Genomic DNA, 24,738 nt, shown 5'->3' on the forward strand with positions numbered 1-24,738 from the left:
CGGGGGACATTTTTTCCGGGGACGTTTCTTCCAGGGAACATTTCTTCTGGGGACAATTTTTCCGGGGGCATTTCTTCCGAGGACATTTTTTTTCGGGGACATTTCCTCCTGGACCCGATTTTCTTCCCCGGAAAAATATGTCCCCAGGCAGAACCGTCCCCAAGGAAAAATGTCCCCCGGAGAAATCGTCTCCGCAAGAACGAAAGCCGTTTGATCGAACGCGGGACATTTGGTCGAAAGTCATTTGATCGAACACCGTTTGATCGAAACGGCAGCGGTCGTTTGATTGATTTTTTTATTGCTTCGTTTGGAGCAGATGCATACTCTAAACAAGATTGAACTAAAGTTTTATATGGCTGTTAATACAATATCTGTATTTTATACTATGGCGAAATTTCCTTCGTAGCATTCAGACTTCGAGTGCCTTTCGTGCACATATCACTATCCCATTTCGGATCCCAGCAATGAAAAGGGTGCCCAGAAGAAGCACAGACTATTGGCTGCTCCCAACTTGAAGACATTTTCTTCGGTATGTGTCCTACAGCTACGGGGGATGCTTCCGCATTGTTCTATTCACTTCAATTAAGTTTTATTCAATTTTATTTCCTTTCGGATGGGAGAGAGTAAAAAGCCAGAAGGCTGTGCTGTTCGTGAATGACTAATAAAACCTTTCTGCAAATGACCAGTGGTCTCCCCTCTTTAGCTGAAAAAAAAAAGCAAGAAACAAACAAAAAAGGAGAGGACACTGATTGCCTCATGCTCCATATGTTCGAATCAAAAGTTACAGAAAAAGAGGTGCTAAGGACACGCTGCGAGCTTCGAACTCCCTTTGAAAAAACGTCTTTCGAACAAACGGCGTCGATCAACCGGCCTTCGATCGAACGGCTTGCGACGAAGCGGTCTTCGATCAAACACCCTCTCCAAACAGCTTAGGATTTCGGAATAACTCCTTGAACTCAATCTTTATGTATAAATGGACAAGATAAAATGAAAGGAACTTGACGCGCGACGAGGTCTTGGAGCACGATTTCCGTCTCTTAACGCTCTGATTATTACCCGGGAACTTCAGTACTATATTTTTAGACACTCCTTGATTTTCACAGGGTACTTCACATTACACCAGACCTTTCGTTCAGCGTAGACACTAGTTCAGCGGAGAATCCCCAGTGACCCGGAGCTTTTTCTTATCTTCCTCAGAAGGCCTCCGTTTGTTCGCCGTCCAAAGACAGACGGGTACAGGTTTTGGGTCATCCAACGTGCAACTAGCAAGGATTGTCCAAAGATGGAAAATCCAGGGAACCGGTCTCGAAAAATTGGCCGTATCTCAAAATAACGTGATCGAAGTCCCCATTGAAAAATAAACTACTGTAAATAAATGTTATCTGGCTGTTTCTGCGCCGAAACTGCCAAAGCCCACTTAGACGAACCTGAACATGACAATGCAAACACCGAACTTTTACTAACCTAATAATCAACTAACTAACGTGCTGTTCCGTCGCATCCGTTTCATTTATCTCCTATTTCTTAATTTTATTTATTTATTATATTATATTTATATTTATATATTTATTATATTATATTTATATTTATATATTTATTATATTATATTTATATTTATATATTTATTATATTATATTTATATATATATTATGTATTTTTGGAATAGCAAGCCGACGTCCCGTTTGGCTGACCTTTAGCCAGTTTTTTTTTTTCCTTTTCGTCTAATAAATATATCCCCCTCCCCCGTCGCTGTCGTTGGTTTTCCTTGCTACGCGAACGTGAATTTGGGTTCCGGAAAATACTGTTGCTCATTGCGTGGGCGGAAATAATTGTGCGTCGGCCGCTTGATCGATTTTTCTTATTGGTCCACGTGGAGCGTTCATGAAAAAAAAGAGAAAATAATAAAGGTAAAAATAAAAATGAATCGATCAATAAAAGAAAGAAAGAGAAACAACAAATAAAGCTGCAGTTCTAAGTACCGTTATCCTAAGAAACATTTATCTGTGTGTAATCCGCTTGCTGGCTGTTTCAACATTACGAACATTACAGGGCAGTCCTGTTGAACGTTACTGGAATGTTTGTGAAGTCGGCCTTCCACTAACCGTAAATACGAGAGATTCTCGTCAGCCTTATGAGACAGTTGACTGAGTAAGCACAAACCCGAGACGGCAAAATCGAGCAAATTGACGTTTCATGTCAAGCTAATAAACTCATCTCACCGACAAAAGAAGAGGTTTATTGGTCTCGGTGGTCTCTTACACGGGCCGCGACAATGCTGGCTCGTCTACCCATCGTCCCCCCCCCCCCCCCGACAATGCTGGCTGACGATAATCCCTTTACGAGCAGCTAAGTAAGCTTTTGTTCTGGTCTCCAAGGCCATGCCCTAAGCCCGCTGTCCATGAAAGTAAAGAGGAGAGAGGGAGCACTGCAGTGCGCGTGCGCGTGCGCGCCGCATGGTCGGCGGATGGATACGGTCAAAATGTTCCGCGCGGTTTTTCCTGTGCTAGGGCTAGATGGCGACACAGAATGACGCGGTTTACGGGGCTTTGAGACGGTATTTATCTGCACTCACTTTTCATGCTTTTTTATAAAAACGGAAAGTGGTACACATATAAATTTGATGTCTATCGATTCCTGAAATAATTCCAGAGAAAGTAAATGGAAAGTTTTTTCGAAATGGCTATAGAAGTTTAATAAAACCTGTTCAAAGAGGGATAAAAATTGTGTATTTTTTTCGCATTCGTGACGTCGCCGTAAAATACATACGACATATATGAGAAATCCTGTAGCGAATTAATTTCATCTCGTCTTCCTGTTTATGATGAAAGCACCCGCGTCAAAATCTGCGCGGCGGTTACCGAGAGAAAGCATAAAAACTGTTCCATAGGAAATACATTGGGACGGAGGGCTGGTATGACCTCTTAATGGCTGTGAGCTCGTATATTTTGCTAACGACGTTATATACCTCTATTTAGGAGAAGCGAATGGAAGGCAATTGTTCTTTTTCTTCGTGTGTACACTTTTCTCGGCAACAGCATGCTTAAATTGTGCATGGCCGAGCCGTTGCGCCAGCGCACTTCAGCAGCGTCATTCACGAACAAAATGTAAATGGCATCTAAGCATCATATGCATCTATGGTCAACTCACTTAAGTACATCGAATATCACTGGGACCTGGCGCATATAAACGTGTTATGTAAATGTTTACTTTACTTCAAGCTGATCATGGCGACTTACCTGTGCAGAAACTTGACAATACAGTGACCGAAACGCGTTTTTCGATCCTTCGTTTAAGCAAATGCTCGCAGATATGCATCGTTCTGTGCTACTGCCTGCTTACTTGTTTTGTGTTTTGCGCGTGAAATAGTGCACCCCAGGCGATTTTTGCAAACACTGGACGTGACGTTGTGTTTCGTCTTTGAGAAAGTACTGTCAATGGCTTATGATAACGTTACCCCATTATTACCATCATCATGGCGATATGCCAGCCTCCCTACTTTTTTTTTTACATCTTACACGTTTCTTACGATATTTGCATATAACATTGTTCCACCTTTGTGACGGGGTAAATGAGCTTGAAGTTGAAATTTTTTAAATATCTCTACCTTCTAACGCCATTTTTCACTGACATATTTATTTGCGTGGTGAACCTGGCTTCTATAGCACAACAGCGTACTAAACGTTAATTCGCAGCCATTTAACATGACCAACTAGAACGAAGTCATGTAAGAATGACTTAAATCGAATCAATATCAGAGATTTAAATCAAGTCTGCATTATAACTCAAGTAACTGACTCGTATTCCAAAGAAATCATTGTTAAATGCAATAGGAAAGTCAGAAATCTAAATGAAAGCTTTAACCGTAATTATAATCTGTGGTTCTTGGTAACGTAACGTATTTGTTTTAGTAATTGTTCTGTGACATAATGTGAGCCGACATTTGGTGCGTTCTCAAGTTTTGTCCGCGTAAAATGCGAGGCTGGGTCGACATTCGGTCAAGCCGTTCTTGCGGACTGCTCACGTCATAACAGGCAAGCGAGGAGGGTGAGAAGAAGGACAATGGGCACAGTAGAGTGGAGAACGCTGAGAAAGGAAAACCTTTAATACAAGGAACGCAGAAAAACGGCGCAAAGGCCGATCCAGTGTCGGACCAGTTCACTACCATATCGGCCAAAGGCGCACTTCCTCGCACACCCGCTCGACCAATATGCTGCCACGTCCACCATGCAGATCGTTCGCTAATAATGGCACACCTTCGCAGTTTGAAATGAATAACTATTAAGGAATAAGAAGAGGGGGGATCTTCTGTTACCCATGATTATGTACCTCCTATCTGTTGTTCTTTTCCCGGCTCCGAAAAACTACTTTAGAAATTTAGAAGTACCACGCTACGTCGCGCTTCGGCGTATCCAATCCGCCGCCTTGCTAGTTTTCCAAATACATTTTGAACAAATTCGGGCGCGTTTTGTTATTCAACTCTGGCAACTCCGCGTATGGTGGGCTAGAAATATGGGTGTGCCAATCGGCCTATCCAATGCATGGGGAAGGGGGGGTCCCTCAAATGAAGGATAGACCGAGTCGTCGCTCGCAGCGAACCATGCGGATTCGCAACGAACTACAAAGGAAAACTAAGGCTGCGTTCCAATACCTCGCGCCCGCGAAGGCGCCTGAGTAGGCAGCTGAGTAGACCCCTTTGTTTGTCACTATTGGAACAGGCTTGCCTAGCCGAGGCGCCTGTGGCGCCATCTCGTCGCTCACGCAAGAAATGCGTACGGCGCAGGACTCTAATGCGCTAAGTTTGTAGGACATCGTGCATAAACTTTCACCTTCACAACTAAACATGTGTTGCAACTCTCTACGCAGTTTCAAAAACATACCACTATGTGCAACTTTACATTTAAAGCCAGCAGAAACAGCGGGCACGCTGGTACCGTGAACGCGCGTCTCCATCCCGGCTGTCAGATGGTCAGGCGTATAACTAGACTGCATCGATGCGCACTAGGCGGTAGCCGACTGAATAGCGGACTTGGCGAGATTTGGAACCGGCACTTCCGGTTAGACCGCTAGGCAGTCGACTAACCGGGGTATTGGAACGCAGCCTAAGTCTCCGCCTGTGTCTCCGTGTAAGCAATAAAACATTTTTGATGTCGAAGCTTTCTTCAGCGGCAACTGTTCCTTCTGCTTGCATTTATGGTTGACAATTAGGGGACAGTACGTCGAAGTCGTCACGTGACAACGGCAGACGGGTGTGCCTAATGGCACACACCTGAACGTCTCGATGTGATAACGCATGCCATGCTGTGGATGTTCGTTTGTCACCTTATCAGTAAAGCGCGTGGGCGTGTACATGCTTTGATTCCCAAGTTCGGTGAACAAGAAAATAAATAAGAAAAAAAAAACGCTATCTCGTCTACTTCTTGCTTCGACAAACGTAAAATGAAGGAGTTCTCGTGGAATAATATTCCACTGGTGAAAATATTTCTAACATAGAGTGAAATCAGTAGACAGCTGAATGGTTCCTGTTGTGGTTTCGCAGTGTACTAAGTGCCACAATAGATTTTGTTCGTCAGTTTGTGATACTATACGAGCGACTCGAAAGTATCGTCGATTCGCCTATCTTCACCTGCTGATAATCTTTGTCACAGTTTTGCGGCGTTTCGTATGAAACCTGTCCGTCCTGCCGTAAATCATAGGTCGCAAGACATGCCACTGGCTGCGTTCCAGAACTCACCCGGGTCGACCCGAGAGTAGGGAGTAGCTACTCTCTGCGTTCCAAAACGTACTCGCTGACGTCGCAACCCCCGTTCCAAAAGCGGGTTGCCTACTCGAGAGTAGCTACCCGAGGTCGACTCGCTCTACCCCCTATCAGACGGGGGTAGGTAAGAGTAGTGACGTCAGAGCTGTCGAATGCATTGAAATCTACGGTCGTCTGCTTTTGCTGCTGCTGGTCTCGGCAGCATCATAGCGGACCCAGGAAAGTTCCAGTGCGAATTTTGCGACCTGATGTTTTCTTCAGAGCAACATTAACGGAACCATACATAAAACACACATCAGATTGTTGTATGTGAAGGTCGAAACTTGTTTCTGTGCGTTTCAGAGCTAGCTGCGGACGAGAACAGCGCTACCCTTTCTCGGAACGTGCGGCAAATACCCCTAATTCGTGGCGTGAATGCTTTACGAACCCACGCAGATGTCCCCATACCGAAGTCAACAGCGTCACACTAAAGCGAAGCAGCGGACAGCGGTTCTTATGTCGCTGGGCCCAAATGTCAATGTCGTCTGCTGTCGCCATGTTGAGAATCGTACTCGCGCCCGTTCCACAACCTACCCGAGGGTTACCCTACTCCCATGGTCACGTGGTACAACTCTGTCACGTGACCAACTCCTACTCGAGGGTTAGTTGTGGAACGCACCCACTGTCGTCATATGGTAGTGTGTCAATGCTTGATAGAATAGATTGCTGTATAGAGTTTCTTGTTTCGTCGGGCTGCCTCAGTTCAAAAGCAAACAAATAAAAAAGCAGCGAAGGCCAGCCGCGGTGATACCTGCAACAAAACAACTGATAACGAGTGACTCGTGTCCTTGTTTGTCCGTGTCGCATCCCAAGCACTGACATTCCCACACCAGCGCTCTTGGACAAACTGTAGTGGAACATCACGTGACTTAGGAAAATCCGCCAGAGCGCGGCCCTATCGCGGACTTCAGCGTCCCTGGAGCATCCTTCATTTTTGGGTACCTGAAAAACTTGCCGATTGGCACACCCGTATTTCTAGCCCACCATACTCCGACTGACTGGAAGTGGGCGAAAAGTAGCAAGGGTAGCGGAAATGAGACCATAGCTCTGCGGCAAAAATTAGCCAGGATTAATCCTGGTAACAACCCTTCTCGACTGTGCTCCGAAGGAGGGTAAGCTAGGGTTGTGACGTCACAACAAATGCGCGTGTTGCCTTGTTGTCTGCTACACACAACAGTTGGCCCTCTTTTGCTTGGTCATAACGGAGTTTTAAATGCTTTTCGTCTAGAGTTAGCTTAGGAAAATTTTCCACTGTTATCTCTGTTACCTACGGGAAGATTAATACCAAGATAGAAGGTTGAATCAGAATTGTGAGCACTTTCAAAGCGTGCACAGCGTACCAGTGTCTGCATTAAATAGGCTATTTTTTAATAAAGTGGAATAGCAAGTAGTTTGCATTATTGTAGGAAGCTTATACAGCCCGTTGGTTCTTATTCATAGGGCATGACTATTTTTTAGGGTCGCGATATTCCCGGTTGCGAAATTCCTCATCTCACAAACATTCACTGCCTTCAAACATAGATAATGCTCGATTGCTTCGTAAGATGGCATTCCGATTATAAAAAGCGCAGAGCCACTGCCCTGAAAAAGCGGATAGTGCTGATTAACTTCTTAGCTTCACGAGTGTTCGATATCTGTCGATGTTGTTTTAGCGAATAGACCTGTTTCTCTGGGCAAGGTGGCGCGAGTGAGCAGCAACGTCAGCGCCCCAAATTATGCAACACGCAGTTTAGCAGACGACGCGACACTTTCAAATACACGGTCTCGAGTTGTTCGCACTTTTGAAGAAGCACCGCTTTTTCTGGGTATTTCTTACATGTTTTGTAGCTTTCATTGGCACCATACCGTTTGAAACACCATGCAAAACCCGCTAATGTAACCACCGACTGTTGGGATCCGTGGCCGTCTGGGCCCGAAATGGCGCTGTGCAAACTTCACTGCAACAGCCCTATGAAAGCCACATTTTAACACCGTTATGCTTTGCAGGACGGACGCGCAGGCACAGCACGTTCGTTAGCTTCTTATCAGATTAGTTCAAGTTGGGTGTTTGCATTTTCTATCCAGGTTAGTCTGAGTTCGCTGTTCACAATTTCCCTGGCGTGACCGCACTTTCGGCGGCCTACTTTCAATATGAGGACCACAAAACATTTATGTCCAGCAGTTCAACAGAGATCTCGACCACTGGCTTTCTCTAGCGGACCAGGTAAATATTTATATAATTATTGCAGAAGTGTTGCACTCCGTTACAGAATGAAGGTCATGTTGTGTGAAACACATAAAAATTATCTTGCATCGCGGATTTCTTCAAAGTAATCCGCCATGTGGGCTTAGGAGGCGAAGACACATCGGCGGCACAGTCTGTTGCCGGCGAGACCATACCCTCCCCTCCCCCCACAACAGTGCCCTGACCTAAACTGGACTAACCTCACGGAGGTGCGCTAACCTGACCTAACTTGACGCTTCCTGGATTTCACAAGGTGGCAATCTCACGACTATGTTGTGATTAGGAAGGACAGGTCATCCCGAGGAGGGGGTGTTGCACTGTTGGTTAAGAAAAATTTAGAATTTATTGTCCTCCCTCCTACTAGTCTAGAAAGTGCTTGGTGTAAATTAAACACAGCAATTGGAAATGTAATTATAGGAGTTGTTTATAGGCCCCCTAACGCCGCTCCATCTGTGTTAGAGACGCTCAATGACTACCTAAGTGACTTAATCAAAAATAATCAGAAGATAATTGTGTGCGGTGATTTTAACCTGGAAGGTGTAGACTGGAATAACCTTACCAGAGGGACTTGTAGGGACAGACACAGTGCTGATGTATTAATTGACATTGCTTTCAAACATAATCTGCAACAAGTAGTGTCTGACCCTACGAGAGTTACATCAGCCACATCTTCCTTGCTTGACCTGATGTTCGTTAATCCAACCATGATGGATTTCCGATGTGACATTATCGAAGGCATATCTGATCACAAGGCTGTCCTGCTTAATTGTTCTTTGGTATTACATAGGAGGCCAGATAAGTATGTAACTTTTCATGATTTTGGAACAGCCGACGACACTGCAATTATTGACCATCTAGCCTTAGAATTTGACAGATTTTCTACAATGGTAGTTGTACTCGACAGCGATGAGGTTTGGTCGATATTCATTGGTATAGTGAAGTTCTGTTTGCAGTCTTATGTTCCTTTGAAGAGGAAGCGAACAGGCAGAAGGAGGCCATGGGTTACGCGTGAGATTATCCATCTTAAGCGTCGCATAAATAGGCGTACTAAAAGGGGTCACGCTGATACCGTAGTTATACGAGAGCTGAGGAAAAAGCTCCGCAACACGCTTAGGGCTAATAGACATACATTCCTTAACAGTACCTTGCGGGACTTTATGGTTAGTTCCCCACAAAAGTTCTGGCGTTATCTCACTCCTAACAGGAGAAGCATGAATCAAATACCTGCGAGTAGGACCCTCACTGCAGATTCCTTCAATGACCACTTCGTCTCAGTGTACTCTGTTGACGACAACAGTAGCCCATCGCATGTCAACGACAAAGAAATCCCTCAAATCCCTGATGTGTCTTTTAATTCGCCTGGTATTTTGTCCCTCCTGCTCAGCCTAGATACGAAAAAGAGCGAAGGGCCTGACGGTATCCCAAATGCCTTTTTAAAGCGCTATGCGGAGTGGATATCACTTTATTTAGAGTTAATATTCCGGAAGGTATACGATTCAGGACAAATTCCTCGTGCTTGGAAGTTAGCAAAGATAATACCAGTTCCAAAAAAATCTGAAGCGTTATCAGTCAATGATTATCGGCCTATTTCATTGCTGTCTAGTTGTTCGAAGATTTTTGAGCACATAGTATACTGTCATTTGTCTGGTTTCTTAGAAGAACATTCTGTGTTAAGCAGACTTCAGTATGGTTTTCGAAAGCGTTCTTCAACAACTTACCAACTCATCGAGTTTGTACATGATATTGCGATGTCTATTAATTCCTCTAAAGAGATGGACGTGATTTTTCTAGACCTGGAGAAAGCGTTCGACAGAGTGTCGCACTCAAAGCTACTCCTCAAACTTCGCTCCGTTTTTAAAAATAGTAAACTCATATCATGCCTAGAATCATACCTCACTGAAAGGCGGCAATTCGTATATTTTGATGGTTCACGTTCTCGTACGTCTACTGTAAGTTCCGGAGTCCCTCAAGGATCAGTCCTTGGGCCCTTGTTCTTCCTCCTATATATAAATGATTTGCCAAACGTAGTTTCCGTTGATATCAAGCTTTTCGCAGACGATTGCGTGCTGTATAAAGAGATAAGTTCACATCAAGACCAAGAATGCCTACAATCTTCTCTTGACTCTGTAAAAAATTGGTGCGATTCTTGGCAGATGTCCATTAACACACAAAAAAGCGTCCACATGAAGATAACAGCGAAAAAGAAAAATGTCTTTCCCTTCAAGTATTCCGTCAGTGGGCGGCCTCTACAGAAGGTCGGTAAACACAAGTACCTAGGCCTTACAATTAGCGAGGATCTGAAATGGGATCAACACATAGCTGAAGTCATTAGTAGGGCCAGTAGAAAGCTTTACATGCTGAGGAGAAATCTTAGTAATGCCGATCGGCAGGTAAAGCTTACTGCTTATGAAACACTAGTACGTTCCATTATTGACTATGGGTCTCTCGTCTGGTTCCCAGAGATAGGAGCAAAGATAAAAGAACTTGAGCTAATTCAAAGGAAAGCAATCCGGTTTGTAAATAACAAATATTCTCGTTTCGATTCTCCAACTCGTATGCTCCAAGAGGCAGGAATCTTGAGCCTCCATGCTAGGAACAAAATGCAACGTCTTAAACTCCTTTGGTCCATACTTAATGACGAGACTTGTATTGCAAAACGCAAGTATCTAACATTATCTAACGTTGGTAGTCGTCGCACTAAGCACACTAAACACTTGGTGCAATACCGCTTTAGGACCAACTGCTTGCGGCATTCTTTTTTCCCCAAAACCATTGATGACTGGAATAGCTTGCCACAGGTAGCTATTGACTGCGGCACTCTCACCTCTTTTGTAGCATGCATCACTGAACTCCTTCGGGAGCCATGATTATGTCCATCCTTTCGTCTTGTATTTATTTTATTTTCAGTGCATTTATTTCCTCTTGGTACCTATTTAGTATATGGGCAGTGCACAGCCCTCGGTTGTTTTTGTAATTTAGAGATGTAGTTTAGTGTTGTATTTGTATGTCCCTCCTTCTATGGCGCTTGCGCCAGAAGTATTATAAATAAATAAAATAAATCTCCAAATCGCGTTAGACTCATCAAGTCCGCGGTTGTCCTATTGCAGAAGTGGTTCAGGTTGTGTTATTCAAAAGCATATAAAAAAATTCTAGACCACACAATTTTATTATTCTGATATTTTTAGTTTCCGTATATGGCCCTCTTTCACTTGCATATGCGGTATTTACCTTTCGAACACCTTCACTAATTTTTAAAACCCAGTAGTCGCGATAACGAACTACACCCTCGAGAAATTCTAGAGGAATGCAGGCGTGACCACCAGGTACATGCAACTTTTACTGAGGATTGCTTGCCGCACAGCAAGTAACAAACACCTAAGCAAGTAACAAGAGCAACAGCAGCAAGTAAAAACACCTATCTGCTAATAACACCCGATTTTCTCCCGAATTCTATAGAAAACAGAAACATATTGTTGTCCTCATTCCTCTTCCTGAATACCCATTACCAATTTGGCGCAAATCGAAACTTCGACGTCTGCCATCTTGAGCGCAGAATGACTCCCACCGTTCGAAAATTCCCGGCGAAGGGTGGCTGCTCCAGGGTTACGTTATGCTACGTCATACCAAACTCGCGGGTTACTCGGATTGAATAAAAAAAACGCGCCCGAGATCACCTCTTTCCGTGCGCGTTTGTGCTGCTGTCGGGCGGTATTTCGAAACTTAAAGCGCGCTTTTTTTGTAACCGGAAAAAAAAAAAAAAAAAAAAACGAGAGGAGCTACACAATCACGGATAAGAGAATCGGAGACCCCCTTCTCCCTCTACAATTCCGCCATGGAGAGTTTTGCTATAGTCCCTGCAGTTAAAAGGATCACGAAATAATTTCAATGAACGAATTAATTAATTAACGAGGAAACAAAAAATTGACTGAGGATCTCTGGACCCTTTCTGACATTACGCAAGTCTCGTTCAAGTGCAATGCACCATTTTTATAAAAAAAAGTTTGACTCATCATAAATCAAACGTCCTTGCAATGATAGAAAAAACAGAAACTGTCGGAGGTATGATGGCCATTTGGGAATGCCATTTTCAGCGATCCGAGCGTCTAAAAAGAAGTCTGGCATGTGAAAGCGATGAAACAGTTTTAAGAATCCTTATCAAGTTCGTCACGCAGTGCCCGTTATCACTAATTAAAAGAAAATGACCCTCGATAACGCTTGTGGAAGAAAGATCCAACGGGAAAAAAGATCCATGGGGAAAAAACATCCAACGGGGTCACGTAACAGAGGGAAAAAAGATCCAAAAGGAAAAAATATCCAAACGAGAAAAAAAAAAGATCCAGGGAAAGAAGATCCAAACGAGAAAGAAGATCCACGTTGCAAAAAGATCCATTGGGAAAGTGAACCCAAGCGAGGAAGCGTGTGCGTCTGTATATCTGATGGAAAGGGATCACCGCCATCGCACCATCATATCATACTGTCAGTTTGTATTAAGTTTAATCCGGTATTTCCACGAAGACCGCTGGAGCAGGGCGATCGGAATTAGTCACAACTATCAAAGAACTTGTGGGAATCCGCCCGTCACATCCCACATGGGTGAAAGGCGCGACCTGTCTAACACCCCGAACGGCCACGACAAACAAAGACACTGCTGTGTTTCTCTTAGATGCATGGACTAACTATTGATGTTCTCTGTCTACTGTGGTGTGTCACGTGAATTATGTCGAGGAAACCGAGGAATGGCACATGATCCAATCCGATCCCACCAGAATTTGATTGACTAAGATCCAGTTGAAACCGATTACACCCGAGTTACAAAGGGAAAATATAACCCGATACCCCCCTGATGCTGTTGGAAAATATAACCAAAAATGTCATGACCTATGGCACATATGCCTTCTGTCAGATTCGCGAATATTTGGAGCCACGTGCGGGTTCCGGGATATTTGATGAAACGCCGTTTGGTCGAAACCCGTTTGATCCGACTTGGGACATTCGGTCGAAAGCCATTTGGTCGAACGCCGTTTGATGGATTCTTTTTTATTGGTTCACTTCGAGTATTGAAAATGAACCAAAGCGAAAAAAAAAAGCTGCAGTTCTAAATGCCGTTATCCTAAGGAACATTTAACTGTGTGTAAACACATTCCTCATGCTAACCCACTTTTTCGTTCCCAAAAAAGCGATCCGAGGGCCTGGGTTGTTCACCATAGCCCGTTCGACAATCTGATAGGTTTTTCTGCTCAGACACATAGTGACTAAACATGCCATACATGTTAATCCCCCAACCCTTCGTCAAATAATAATTTATGTCAAGTATTAAACATTTCTGACAAATAAATAAAAAATCAATAAATGACATTTTCGATGATTTGTTCCCGTCGAATGTGGACAAATTTTAACAATGTATTATTGCTTGTAATCAACTGACCATTGTGTAGGAGAAATAATAGTTTTAGTTTATTTACTTTTCGTGTATGTGCAAGTAAATCTACGCGTAAATTTAGTCCTTGCAACAAACATGTAACCGAAGAAGTCATTCGAAACATAGACAAGACAAGCATATGGCAGCATGCAGATCTTCGTACTTTCTCAATTTTTTTCGGAGAGCGTGCACGTGTAGTGATCCCAGACTGCAGATGCATACTCTAAACAAGGTTGAACTATGGTTTTGTATGCTGTTAATTTAAAATCTTTTGTTGTATCATGGCGAAATTTCCTCCTTAGCATTCACGGACTTCGGGTGGCTTTCGCACACATATGGCTATCCCGAGAGAAGAAAATGCGCCATACTCTTCAGACACGAATTGAGCAGTTTCTCATTTTTATTTGCAGGAAGCTGTCATTGCATTCCAACAGTCACAAAGACATTTCAGAATATCCCTAACTTGCGGGGAGCACGCCTATATCAATAATTGACTCCAAGTACTGTAGTTGACGACATCAGGAAACGTGGGGATGTGCTCCGCTACATACGTTGCTAATCTGTCCATTTCGTAAAGTGACAGTCTGCTCCTCCTAGAGTCACTAATAAGCTTATTTAGTGACAAGTTCGTCCAAAACACGCTTGGGAATTGTGGTCTTCCTATGGCGAGGGGATCAAGCCTCAGAGCCCGCATCTTATTCTGAGAGGCATGCTGCGAGGTTTGAAACCACTGCAACAGCTCTGCCAAACTGGGGTGCCGCCTGTCGACTCGACTTAGTAGGCCGCTATGCCAGCCTTCTGCCATGCTCGTGGTTTTTTCGTTCGTGGTTCACCGTTTTTTACTTTGGAGTCTTTGAACCAAGTTATTTGTTTCGCAAATGCATTGCGCCTTTCGCCCTACTGCCCTAACACAGAGGATTCCGTGGGCAATGCAATTCCATGGCATGAACCGTCCAACTGTTGAGAGGGCTTGTCGGTCACGGAGATCACCTTGTCTAATGCACGTGCATAAACAAGAGTTGTAAAACCACCCGCAAAGCATGACAAAGACGAAACACGTATTTTCTACCGTTTTTTCAAAGAGCGAAATATTTAAACTGTATTGCAAATTGCGCCCAAACTAGACGACTCGGCGAGAGTGAATTCTGTGAAGGCAGTACTGATGATGCCTCAGGCCCCTCAGGTGAGGATTGTGGCTTGAAATAACGTCATGCCTCCTTTTTTTTTCACCCACTAAATACGCGTTTCAAGTGCAAGAATCTCCCTTTACCACTGCTCCTTTGCTGACTTGAGATATCAGTAACCACAAATGTGAACTCCTATGGACCACGACCATCGATATTGTGCTATAGACAACAACCGAGGACAGCTCTAGAGCGATGCTTTGCCTCATTTCTTTGCCTTTTTGAACGTGTAAAAAAAGGGAAGAAAATGTTTTCACAAAAAGAAGAGGAGAAGAAGCTCGCAGCCTTTCTTCTACCGCTGCCAACATTCTTCTTCGTTGGCGTCGTTGCGTCACGTACTGCTGGTGATCGGAATCGCTTCGTCAGACCTGACGGATTGTCATTCGGACTGGGAACCGAAGATTTTTTAAATAAAATATTCCCTGCAGTTTACATATTAAAGATAATAGTACTTATTATTATTTGCTTATTCTAAAAATATTGACCATTAAGAATTTATGAAATAAGCAGGGGCGAATGTAAACCATGCCGTGGATAGGTAGTATATTGCTTTTTAGGAGGAGAAAATATACTAAAGGAGTGCATTGCTGTAAAAACGTTGGGATGGGTGTCTCATGTCTCAATACGAACTACAACTGTACAACACAAAGAAGTTTCAATGTGGTCACGTCACGGAGGGAAAGAAGATCGAAACGAGAAAGAAGATCCATATGGAAGAAACATCCATAGAGAAAGAAGATCCATGAGGCAAAGAGATCCATAGAGAACCAAGAGATCCATAGGATCTTCTTTCCTGAAATCTCCTGAGATTTCTCTCTCTCTCCTGTCCTCCTCCTTCCTGTCGGGTTTCATGCCTCCTCTCACCTATACACGTGTACAAACGTAAAGTTGTCTTACTTACACAACACGTGCTATTAGGCTAAGCGCACGTGAGGGAGACGTGTCCGCGAATCTTGTGCATGTACCAGAAACGTAACGCAAATTATGGAGAACACAGCTTGAGCTTGTGCAGCAAACAAATAGGACACAAAACAAACAAAAAGGACGGCACAGACAACAACTCAAATCAGCAAACTAATTTATTTGCCAAACCACACAACACCATATAGCTTACTGCCACCCGCAAACGACGGAATTGGAGGAAAGGCACGAAATGAAAAGTTGCTACGAAAATGCATGATAAGGAGGTAAACCCGAGTGATATCGAAATTGAAAGGTTGACATCAGAAACCGATAAAGAAAACGAAAATTCCTCGCTAACGAAAAAGAAAGCGGTACCGAATATACGTCAGCTACTCCTCCCTGCTTTGTACTGCAATGGTTGGCGAAAAAAGTTTGTTCTTCGGCAGAAGAAAAAAGGTCGGGATTTCTGCCAATGGCCCACTACACGGGGAAGACGTCATGCCAGTGACTTTCAGGCAGCAATAAAAAGTTGAACCTCTTGAGATACAGTTGCTTTCTAGCAAAGTGAAGGCTAGATAATAATAATAATTTTTTACGCCGTCGTAATTTATAATGATCTTCTGTATGCACCGTGAAATCGTACCAGTTGTACAGCACATTCTCAAGGTACGTCAGACAGCGTTCTCGAACGTCAAAATTACGCCTGCTTCTCAGATGCTGTTGTACTCATTTCCGGCGAGAGAAATTACGGGACTCGGGAATATGTCCTGCCCGCCCCCCTGGGGGATGTCGGGAAATTCCTGCCCGCGGGCAGGAATTTCCCGACATCCCCCAAGGGGGGGGGGTGTACACTATCCCTATTTTTTGCAACACCCCCTTGAAATTTCCACGATATCCCAATATCGCTCGGCTACCGATGCATACGCACATAAATTCCCGGGGTTTTCCGAAGACTTTCCGGACGAATGTCGGCGGCACAGTTCCCTCTGAAGTTGGCCTAGAACGCATACTAACCCCACTGTCTCCCACTACTTCCTGCTGTCCTCCCTCCATTACTGTACGCCGCTCATAGCTACAGTTGCTTCGCGGCGCTAACAGGGAATAAAAAAATACACACATAAACATACCTCCCCTTCGAAGCTCTGGGTCTGTGCTCAGACCTCACGTTTCCTGGTGCAAGGCCCCCGGGGCTTCATCCCCGGCCCTTTCGCCGGCCCTGGTTGTACGTACTCAACTATGTATGCGATGTGCACTAAAGCTACGTTTATGATATCCCACATTTACTAGGAAGCACGTATGTTGTGCTATGATCTTCGCATAGCAAATTAAAGAATTCAATCTACACAGTAAGAAAGTACGGCTTAATTTTTCGGATGATTCGCTCCGTGAGAAAAATCTGTCTATGCTAGATATAAGTTCAGAGAAAAGGAAGATATTATCAATGGACACACCACGTAAAATATAACAGTGAATATTACGCGATTCCAGGAATTTTCGAGAAGCGAAACTTAATAGTTTCGAATTTTCCAAGATACTCCGGGATGTGACCGAGAGCTCTGTCTCCTCACGGCCTGTGCTCTCCGCCCCACGTTGCAAGACTGCATGCAGTTGTGGTAACAAAAATTCACATTGGAGGAGAAATGTTTAACGTCATGCTTCTCAAAACAACATGAGCCACGATTTGAACGAATACAGTGTGAGATTGCAATGACAAATTCGATAGGATTCACCAAGAGGTAGACACGATATTTAGTTGCACTTTAAAGCAGGCAACTGCAGTGATCAGTTCTCGACCTTCAATACCTCAGTTGTCTCGCGACGTAAACACCCAATTATTATTATTATTAAAACTTTCAATGCTGAGCTAGATATGATCTCTATTTGAAAACAGCAAGATACGTAACCCATTGTTTTCTTATGATGTTGCAGGAGTCACGGATATTCAAGGGACCCAGTGAGCAAACTTTTTCAGTGAGCAGACATTTTATATCTCTATCTGTGGGGAGGGGGCGGATAAATTGCACGTCTAATGCGCCAACGAGAGGTCGGCCACTTGTCAAGGATATTCCACGGTGCGCGTGATTCGCCAAGGACCCGTCATATGTCACATGCAATGTGTCACGTGCCCGTCTTAACGAATGCCCCGTCCCTCGTTGGCTCGTTAGACGTCTATGCGATTATGGCCCGGTTTCACCAACAGCGATTAAGATTTGAATCGAGATCAACGGTCCCTCAACTTGAATTTAACGCTTAACTCTGCTTCACTAAAGGGAGTTATTGCCACTAAGACATTCATCACGTTACCAACTAACGTTTGTAAAGAGAGTTGAGTGTTCACTTGAAATTTTAGCAACTCTTAATCTCGGTTCAAAGTTAACCAGCGTTGTTGAAACCGAGCCTATGCCCCTCAGTTGCTTCAATTAACCTGAGGCAGTGTATGTATATGTAGCAGGTGTCATTTGCCAGACGGCTCCCATAGAAATAGCCCGGATCTGCTCCTGTCTGTGGCAACCGAGTTTCACCTGAATGGAATACGATTACCCCTAGTTAAATTGGTTTCCTTCTTGTAGGCAGTCTTCACTGCAGTGTTGATGTGGGCTGTTGTTATATTCAGGATATGAGCTACTTCTGAGGTTTGCAGCCCGAAACGTTACGATTGCTTTTTGACATAAACGATAAACATTACCTAACTTCATTCGCAGATGCGCTATCAGACAGCTTTCAAATACGTCGCGCATACTGTGGAAAGTAAGGTGTTGCTTTTACCTTGTGCACTATAATTTCATCACTCTGACTGGTACCCTGGCTGGGTGGCTCTGAGATTCCCACATAGTTCAGCTCCCGCTGATGCGACATTCGCAGACTGATCCATTCTGCTTTCTCTTGGCACAAACGTTCCCCGGCAGTCTTTCACCAAATCCAAAGTTCGTTGTGTGCAGAGATCGGCATTTTGTCCCGCGATACTCACTTACAATCAGGGTGTCGAACCGAACTCGAACCCAAAACCGTACCGGAACCAAACCCGAACCGGAGCAGAACCGGAAAAAATTATTGCGGTAACCGGTTCGCAGCGAAACGGTTCGGGCACAAAAAAAGTCAGCACAAGAGTTCAAGTGCTTCTCAATCCCCGAACAAAGACAAATTGGTATCCATATCATGCATTCCGCGAATTTTCACATAGCAGTCAAACGAGGACGGAGTGAGTATGTTTTGAGTGTCTTTTTTAACACATCGAAGCGCAGTTGTCCTTGTGAGCGCCGCGGCTAGTCACTAGTGCCCCACGCACGCGCTGTGGCGTCTGCTCTTCAGAGAGGAGGCGCCACGCGGACGCTTGTCATTATGACAAGCGTCCGCGTTGTCAAACGCGTGGCCTTCGCAAACGGTGGCCTTGCAAGCACACGTCGCGGCTGTTCTCTGCTAGCAACTGCTGTATTCTCTGAAGGGTGAGTGGCCTGCCATCGTCCACCGAATGAAGCAAGAATTGAGTAGGCCAGTTGTGTGGCTCTATAGGAAAAATATGTGATTAAGCAAGCGCCCAACATTTCCCTTTACACGTGAGCAGTAAAAATTAAACAAGTCAAAAACATGAGAAGTGGAGGAGCGTACGCAAAACGGTGCCTGTATGATTGGTGATGGTTTCAAAAATAAACGTCTTCCTGCTTGTGGTAGTGCAGTTGCATCGTGACACATTATCTTTGTATTGTGGACTAACTGGTACACTGATGTGACCTCGGACAGAGCAAGGCTGGCAGACTTATTTTCGACATACCTCAGTACGTTTTTACATCGATTCACATTGCGAATGCAGTGAGCCGTTTCAGTACCGTCGTCTATGTGGAAAGCTGTCCATCTTATTTCGCTTTCTTAATTGTATCTTGCTGGCACTGTGCCTGTGAAAAAGGTGATTTTGGGAACATAGAGTAGCAGGCCTTCCAACCTTTATCCCCTTTTTTTCTTCTTCCTAATCTATATATAATCTAATCTACACCGCTTCATCAACGTGGACGCTATTTGCAAGTTCTTGTCCATTTCTCCTTTCTCTCGCTAAAGGGAGTACCAGTCAACTAAAAACGTCAATGTAGACAACAGCAGTAAGCTATTAGCCACGCATTTCTTGATAAAAGCGATCATATATGAGATATTAAACGCAAGCATTGAACCGGTTCGCAAACCGGTTCGCCATTTCACGCGGCCGAACCGGAACTGAACCGGAACGAAATCCAAGCAACACGAACCCGAAAACGAACCGAACCCGTATTTTTGCGGTTCGACACCCTGCTTACAATCACAATCATCTGCGGCGCGAACGGGTTCAGTCGGGCTCATGCGAAGACCGATATGACGCCTGTGAATAAAGAGTTTTAGTACATCGTACGCTGTCACCTCTGCGTACGTAAAGGATAGCGTTGGTAGTCCTGCGCACGCCCATAGCAGATAGGGCGCTTCGCGCAATGCTCAGAACCACCAACGTTATCCCTTACGTACGCAAAGGTAATAGCATACGACATACTAAAACTCTGTATTACCTCGTCCACGCAATGGAAATGTTTGCTGCGGCGTGCAATACAGCCACCGAGTCAGATGAGTATCACAGACTGGACGATCACACTGACGATCACGATAGCGCGGAACGTGTCAACTACGGAATTAAGGGATAGGAGAGACGTGATACAGCCTAGCTCGTGGTACAATGCTGGACAAAAGTTTACGGGAACATGCTCCGTCGATTAGGTGGTGGTGGCGGTCAGCTCTACCCGTGCCGTCTCAAGCCTGAACGGATTACCAGGATGACTTCGACCATGTCCATGTCCGGCTTCATTTTATTGCGCAACTTGTTCTTTGTCAAGCTCAGCTAGTTGAAGGTGCGATGAAGATTCTTCTTGAAGTGCGGAAAAAGCACGTTCTTCAAGGCAGCTGAACATTTGGACATATTCCTCCGTCCATTACTTCTTCAGAGTGACATGCTAGCAGCGAATGGGACGGTACGAACTTACAGACATGTGCCTTGGTAACCCAGTCACCTGCTTGCAAGTCCGTACGGTACCATTCGCTACTAGCGTGTAACGTTTAGGAAGGAAGGCGCGGGAGCTTCCCTTCTAGTAATTAATAACAAAAAATTCACTGCAGTCTTTGGTGCGCTGCCAAACGCGTACGAAACGCGATAGCATTGCAGCAGACGAAGGGCGGTCCTTGCGCTGTGGCTGTACGTGATTTGCCTGCGGCGCAACCGCAAACTCGACTATAGGTCGGCGTGGGACTTGCTGTGTGCCGGACATTCTGCTAAAAGACGACAGTCTCGGCACCCACGCATATGGTGCATTCCACACATCGAGGCCTGTACAGGAGTCTCCCTTATGGCATCGCTTCCGCGCCCGCTATCTTCCAGCGCCGGATGGAATCCTTGCCGAGAGACATTCCTGAAACACAAGTCTTTCTCGATGACATCCTCATTGGAGAACGGGAGGCGAACTTCAGGGAAACCCTGCGCAAGATACTCCAGCGTCTAGAGGGACGCCATGCAATGCTACTGGAACTCCACACTCTGGAATGGCAACAATGAAAGCAGTAGCAAGACCACTATTCTGATGGCCCGGAATAGATGGAGACATCGAAAGCACGGCACGGCACTGCTTGAAATTTCAACAGGCACAGACAGCGCCGTCAGCAAACGAACCTCTGTCCTGGCCATCGACAACTATGAGACGGTCACGCGGGCATATTGATTATGCCGGGTCAATCGAGGGAATGATGCTACTCATCGTAGTGAACAGCTTCTCACGCTGGATTGAAGCAATTTCGGTTAATAATGCTTCGTCTAAGCAAACTTGAAAGAACTTGGCAGTGTATTCGCATGTTTTGGAATTCCGCACTGCGCAGTGTCAGACAGTGGCACGCCATTCACAGGAAAACCATTCCAGGATTTTGTGAAAGCTAATGGGGTACGGCATATTTAGTTAGTGACTTTTTCGGGTTAAACCCGATTCCGTCCGGTTATCCCACCCCAAACTGACCTCCGACCAATTAGGGTTAAACCCGATTTCTCCCCGAACTCCAGTCACAATGATACCTTCAAGTGACGTTTCCACTGAAGACAAATAAAGGTTGCCACGCGTAACTCATGTAAGTATGGTATGAAGGGAAGTGCCTCAGGACGACAGCCGACGATATTTCGAACAAAGACTGTTCTTCTTCTGGCACCGTCTTCATCATTGGCGAATTTAAAGGGTTAGGTATAACGTGTTAAAGGTTCATGCGAATTCATACTTCCTTACCGTCTACCTACCGTCTGGATTTCTACCCGTCTACATGTAAGAATGGGGCACTGACGTCCCCAGCAATACACCCATGTATGCCAGCATTGTCGATGCCTTTGAGGATTAGCGCTGGTACGTCACCCCCCACCCCCCCCACATACACACAATATATATAGTGACACGTGACGAAGTGTGGGTGCCGCGCGGTTTAACGCGCGGAGTCTCATTCTCTCTGCTGCCCGGCTTCCGGCTGCTCATTAAAGCTTGCTGCTCCTCTACCCTACAACTTGCGTCACTTGGTGGAGGTGCGGGACGCCGACTAGACCGAGGTAGAGCCGTCGGGATTGTGTGGGGGAGTCGAATCCGCACCTCCACCAAGTGACGCAAGTTGTAGGGTAGAGGAGCAGCAAGCTTTAATGAGCAGCCGGGCAGCCGAGAGAATGAATCTCCGCGCGGCACCCACACTTCGTCACGTATCAATATATACAAAGGAAAAATAGCCGAAGCTCTGTGGCTGCTCAACGTGCAGCCACAGCGCTTCAGCTATTTTTCCTTTGTATATATACTTGCTGGCTTGCACAGCAGCCTCCACAGGTGGCGCCGTCACCGTGGAACATGGACGTCTCGCCGAGACGCACTGTAAGTGCCGACCCAAGATCCTGTCACTTCCCTGCGCCTGGCTAACGAGCTGCAAGTAGAGCGAAACAGCTGTCCTCGGCTGGAAGTGCACGATCAAATTGTGAACATATATATTGATACGTGACGAAGTGTGGGTGCCGCGCGGTTTAGCGCGCGGAGATTCATTCTCTCGGCTGCCCGGCTTCCCGCTGCTCATTAAAGCTTGCTGCTCCTCTACCCTACAACTTGCGTCACTTGGTGGAGGTGCGGACTCGACTCCCCCACACAGTCCCGACGGCTCTATCTTGGTCTAGTCGGCGTCTCCGCGGTTTGGGGCCAGAACTTCCAATGGCCGGTGACGACCCCGACCAGCACCCCGCCCAGCATCCAGGATCCGCGCCCAACGTCGTCGCAGCCGGAACATCGTACGCCGATGTCCTAGCAAGCCCACCACCGCGTTACTACCCTAGACGAGACAGGGAGGCTTCAACGTTCTCTGGCAAGCGGGGCGAAAACCCTACTCAATGGCTACACGAATACCGACGCATGAGTGATGTCAACGGCTGGGACGATTCATTTAAGCTTGCTAACGTCATTATTTATCTGTCTGGGACCGCCAGGATTTGGTTCGAAAATCATGAAGATTCTCTTAAGTCGTGGGACGAATTCCAGTCACAGCTCACTGCCCTTTTCGGTAATAGCCACGATCAGAAGAAGGAAGCTGAGACCATCCCTTCCACTCGGGCACAGTTAGCTACCGAGACATGTACGGACTACATTGAGAATGTCCTCAAGCTTTGCCGTACCATAAAGCCCGATATGTCAGAAGAGGACAAGCTTGGTCACCTGCTTAAAGGCATCGCCGAGGACGTCTTCAACTTTTTGACGCTCCGAAGTGTTACCTCTGTGCGTGATCTCGTAGAAGAAACACGCAAATTCGAAGCTTTGCGATGTACTCCGGTCACAACCACTACCGTTCAGCGGTTCCCTACCGTCGTGCCTACCGTGGCCGCCGAGCACAATGCACCTGAGGATTTGGAGGGCATTATTCGTCGTATCGTTCGTGACGAAATACAGGCAGCTTTCCGGAACGCCCTCCCGACCCCTCGCACTGTTCCGCTCCTGTACAACGCCGTGCAGGACGAAATCCAACGTGTCCTGCCGTTGCCACGCCAGCAAGCTCTTTTTCCCGTATACCATCCTTACGTATACCCTAACGGAGGCGCTCTTTCCCCAGTAGACAACTTCGCAGGCGACGCCCACTACCTTCCTGTCGACAACCGTGGAGCGAACTTCGCTTTTCGCACGTTGCCTACCCAAGGTCCACCCATACAGCGCTACAACCCTGGCCGCACCGCTGATGACCGTCCCATATGTTTCGGATGCGGCCACGTCGGCCACATCCGCCGTTACTGCCGTAACACCACTGCGTACCGGAATTATTTCCGTAACCAAAGCCAGCAAGATCACGACCGCCGCCCGTCAGACCCCTTACAAGACAGTCCTCGCCGTCCCTTTTCGCCCACCCGCCGCTACAGCCGACGGCAGTCCCCATCTCACCCTCCCGCACAGCTACCTAGAGCCCGCACAGCATCGCCCCAGTTCAGGCCCGAGCCCCTACTAAGGAAACTAGTATCAGCGACCGTTAAAGGCCTGGCCGCTCCACGATTTTTGATGAAAGCGCCTTCCATGAAAACTTTGTCAATGGAAACGAACGTTGTGCATGTAAACGTAGACAATTTTGTGGTGTCAGCGCTGGTTGACACTGGTGCTTGTGTTTCAGTGATGAGTGATGACCTCCGACGAACACTGCGCAAGATCCTCACTCCCGTAGAGCCACATAGCCTCCGGTCGGTGAACCTCCAGCCGCTGGCCTGTCTTGGCGTATGTACGGCAGGGCTCATGTTGCAGAGCACCATTGTCCCGGTCCAATTTGTAGTCCTCGAACGTTGCTCTTACGACGCCATTTTAGGCATGGACTTTTTATCCGCCCACGGTGCATCCGTGCATCCGTCCGCGGTGACGCATTGACTGCAGCGCTCAACAACTGCTCGTAGCACCATTTCCGCACACGTCGTTTTGGGAAGAGAATGCCGCATGTGGAGTCCAATCCGGCAGACTGAAGCTGAAGCAGACCACAATACTTCCACCGCAGTCGACTGTGGGCGTCGTGACCACAACTGACACTCATCCTGACCTTGGCTGCATTGGCGCGGATATCATCACGGAGCCGGCGGGCGCACTACTTGTTCAGAAGGGTGTCACATCACCATGCAGCGTAACCTCCCTTCACGGCCACGATGCCAAACTCTGGCTCGTTAACACGGGGTACAGCCCTGTAC

The 24,738-nt window shown here is 46.0% G+C and overlaps 1 protein-coding gene across 6 annotated transcripts in view; it reads left to right on the plus strand.

Moving 5' to 3' along the window:
* LOC135388544 (transmembrane protein 135-like) overlaps positions 1-24,738 on the plus strand; it is a 297,964-nt gene that overhangs the window by 189,914 nt on the left and 83,312 nt on the right. For all 6 annotated transcript variants that reach the window (XM_064618147.1, XM_064618145.1, XM_064618146.1 and 3 more), the window contains one exon: positions 17,454-17,495. In XM_064618147.1, the coding sequence (XP_064474217.1) occupies positions 17,454-17,495 (42 nt within the window). The remainder of the gene's footprint in view (positions 1-17,453; positions 17,496-24,738) is intronic.

The sequence above is a fragment of the Ornithodoros turicata genome, chromosome 3, assembly GCF_037126465.1.
Source record: "Ornithodoros turicata isolate Travis chromosome 3, ASM3712646v1, whole genome shotgun sequence".
Lineage (NCBI taxonomy): Eukaryota > Metazoa > Arthropoda > Arachnida > Ixodida > Argasidae > Ornithodoros > Ornithodoros turicata.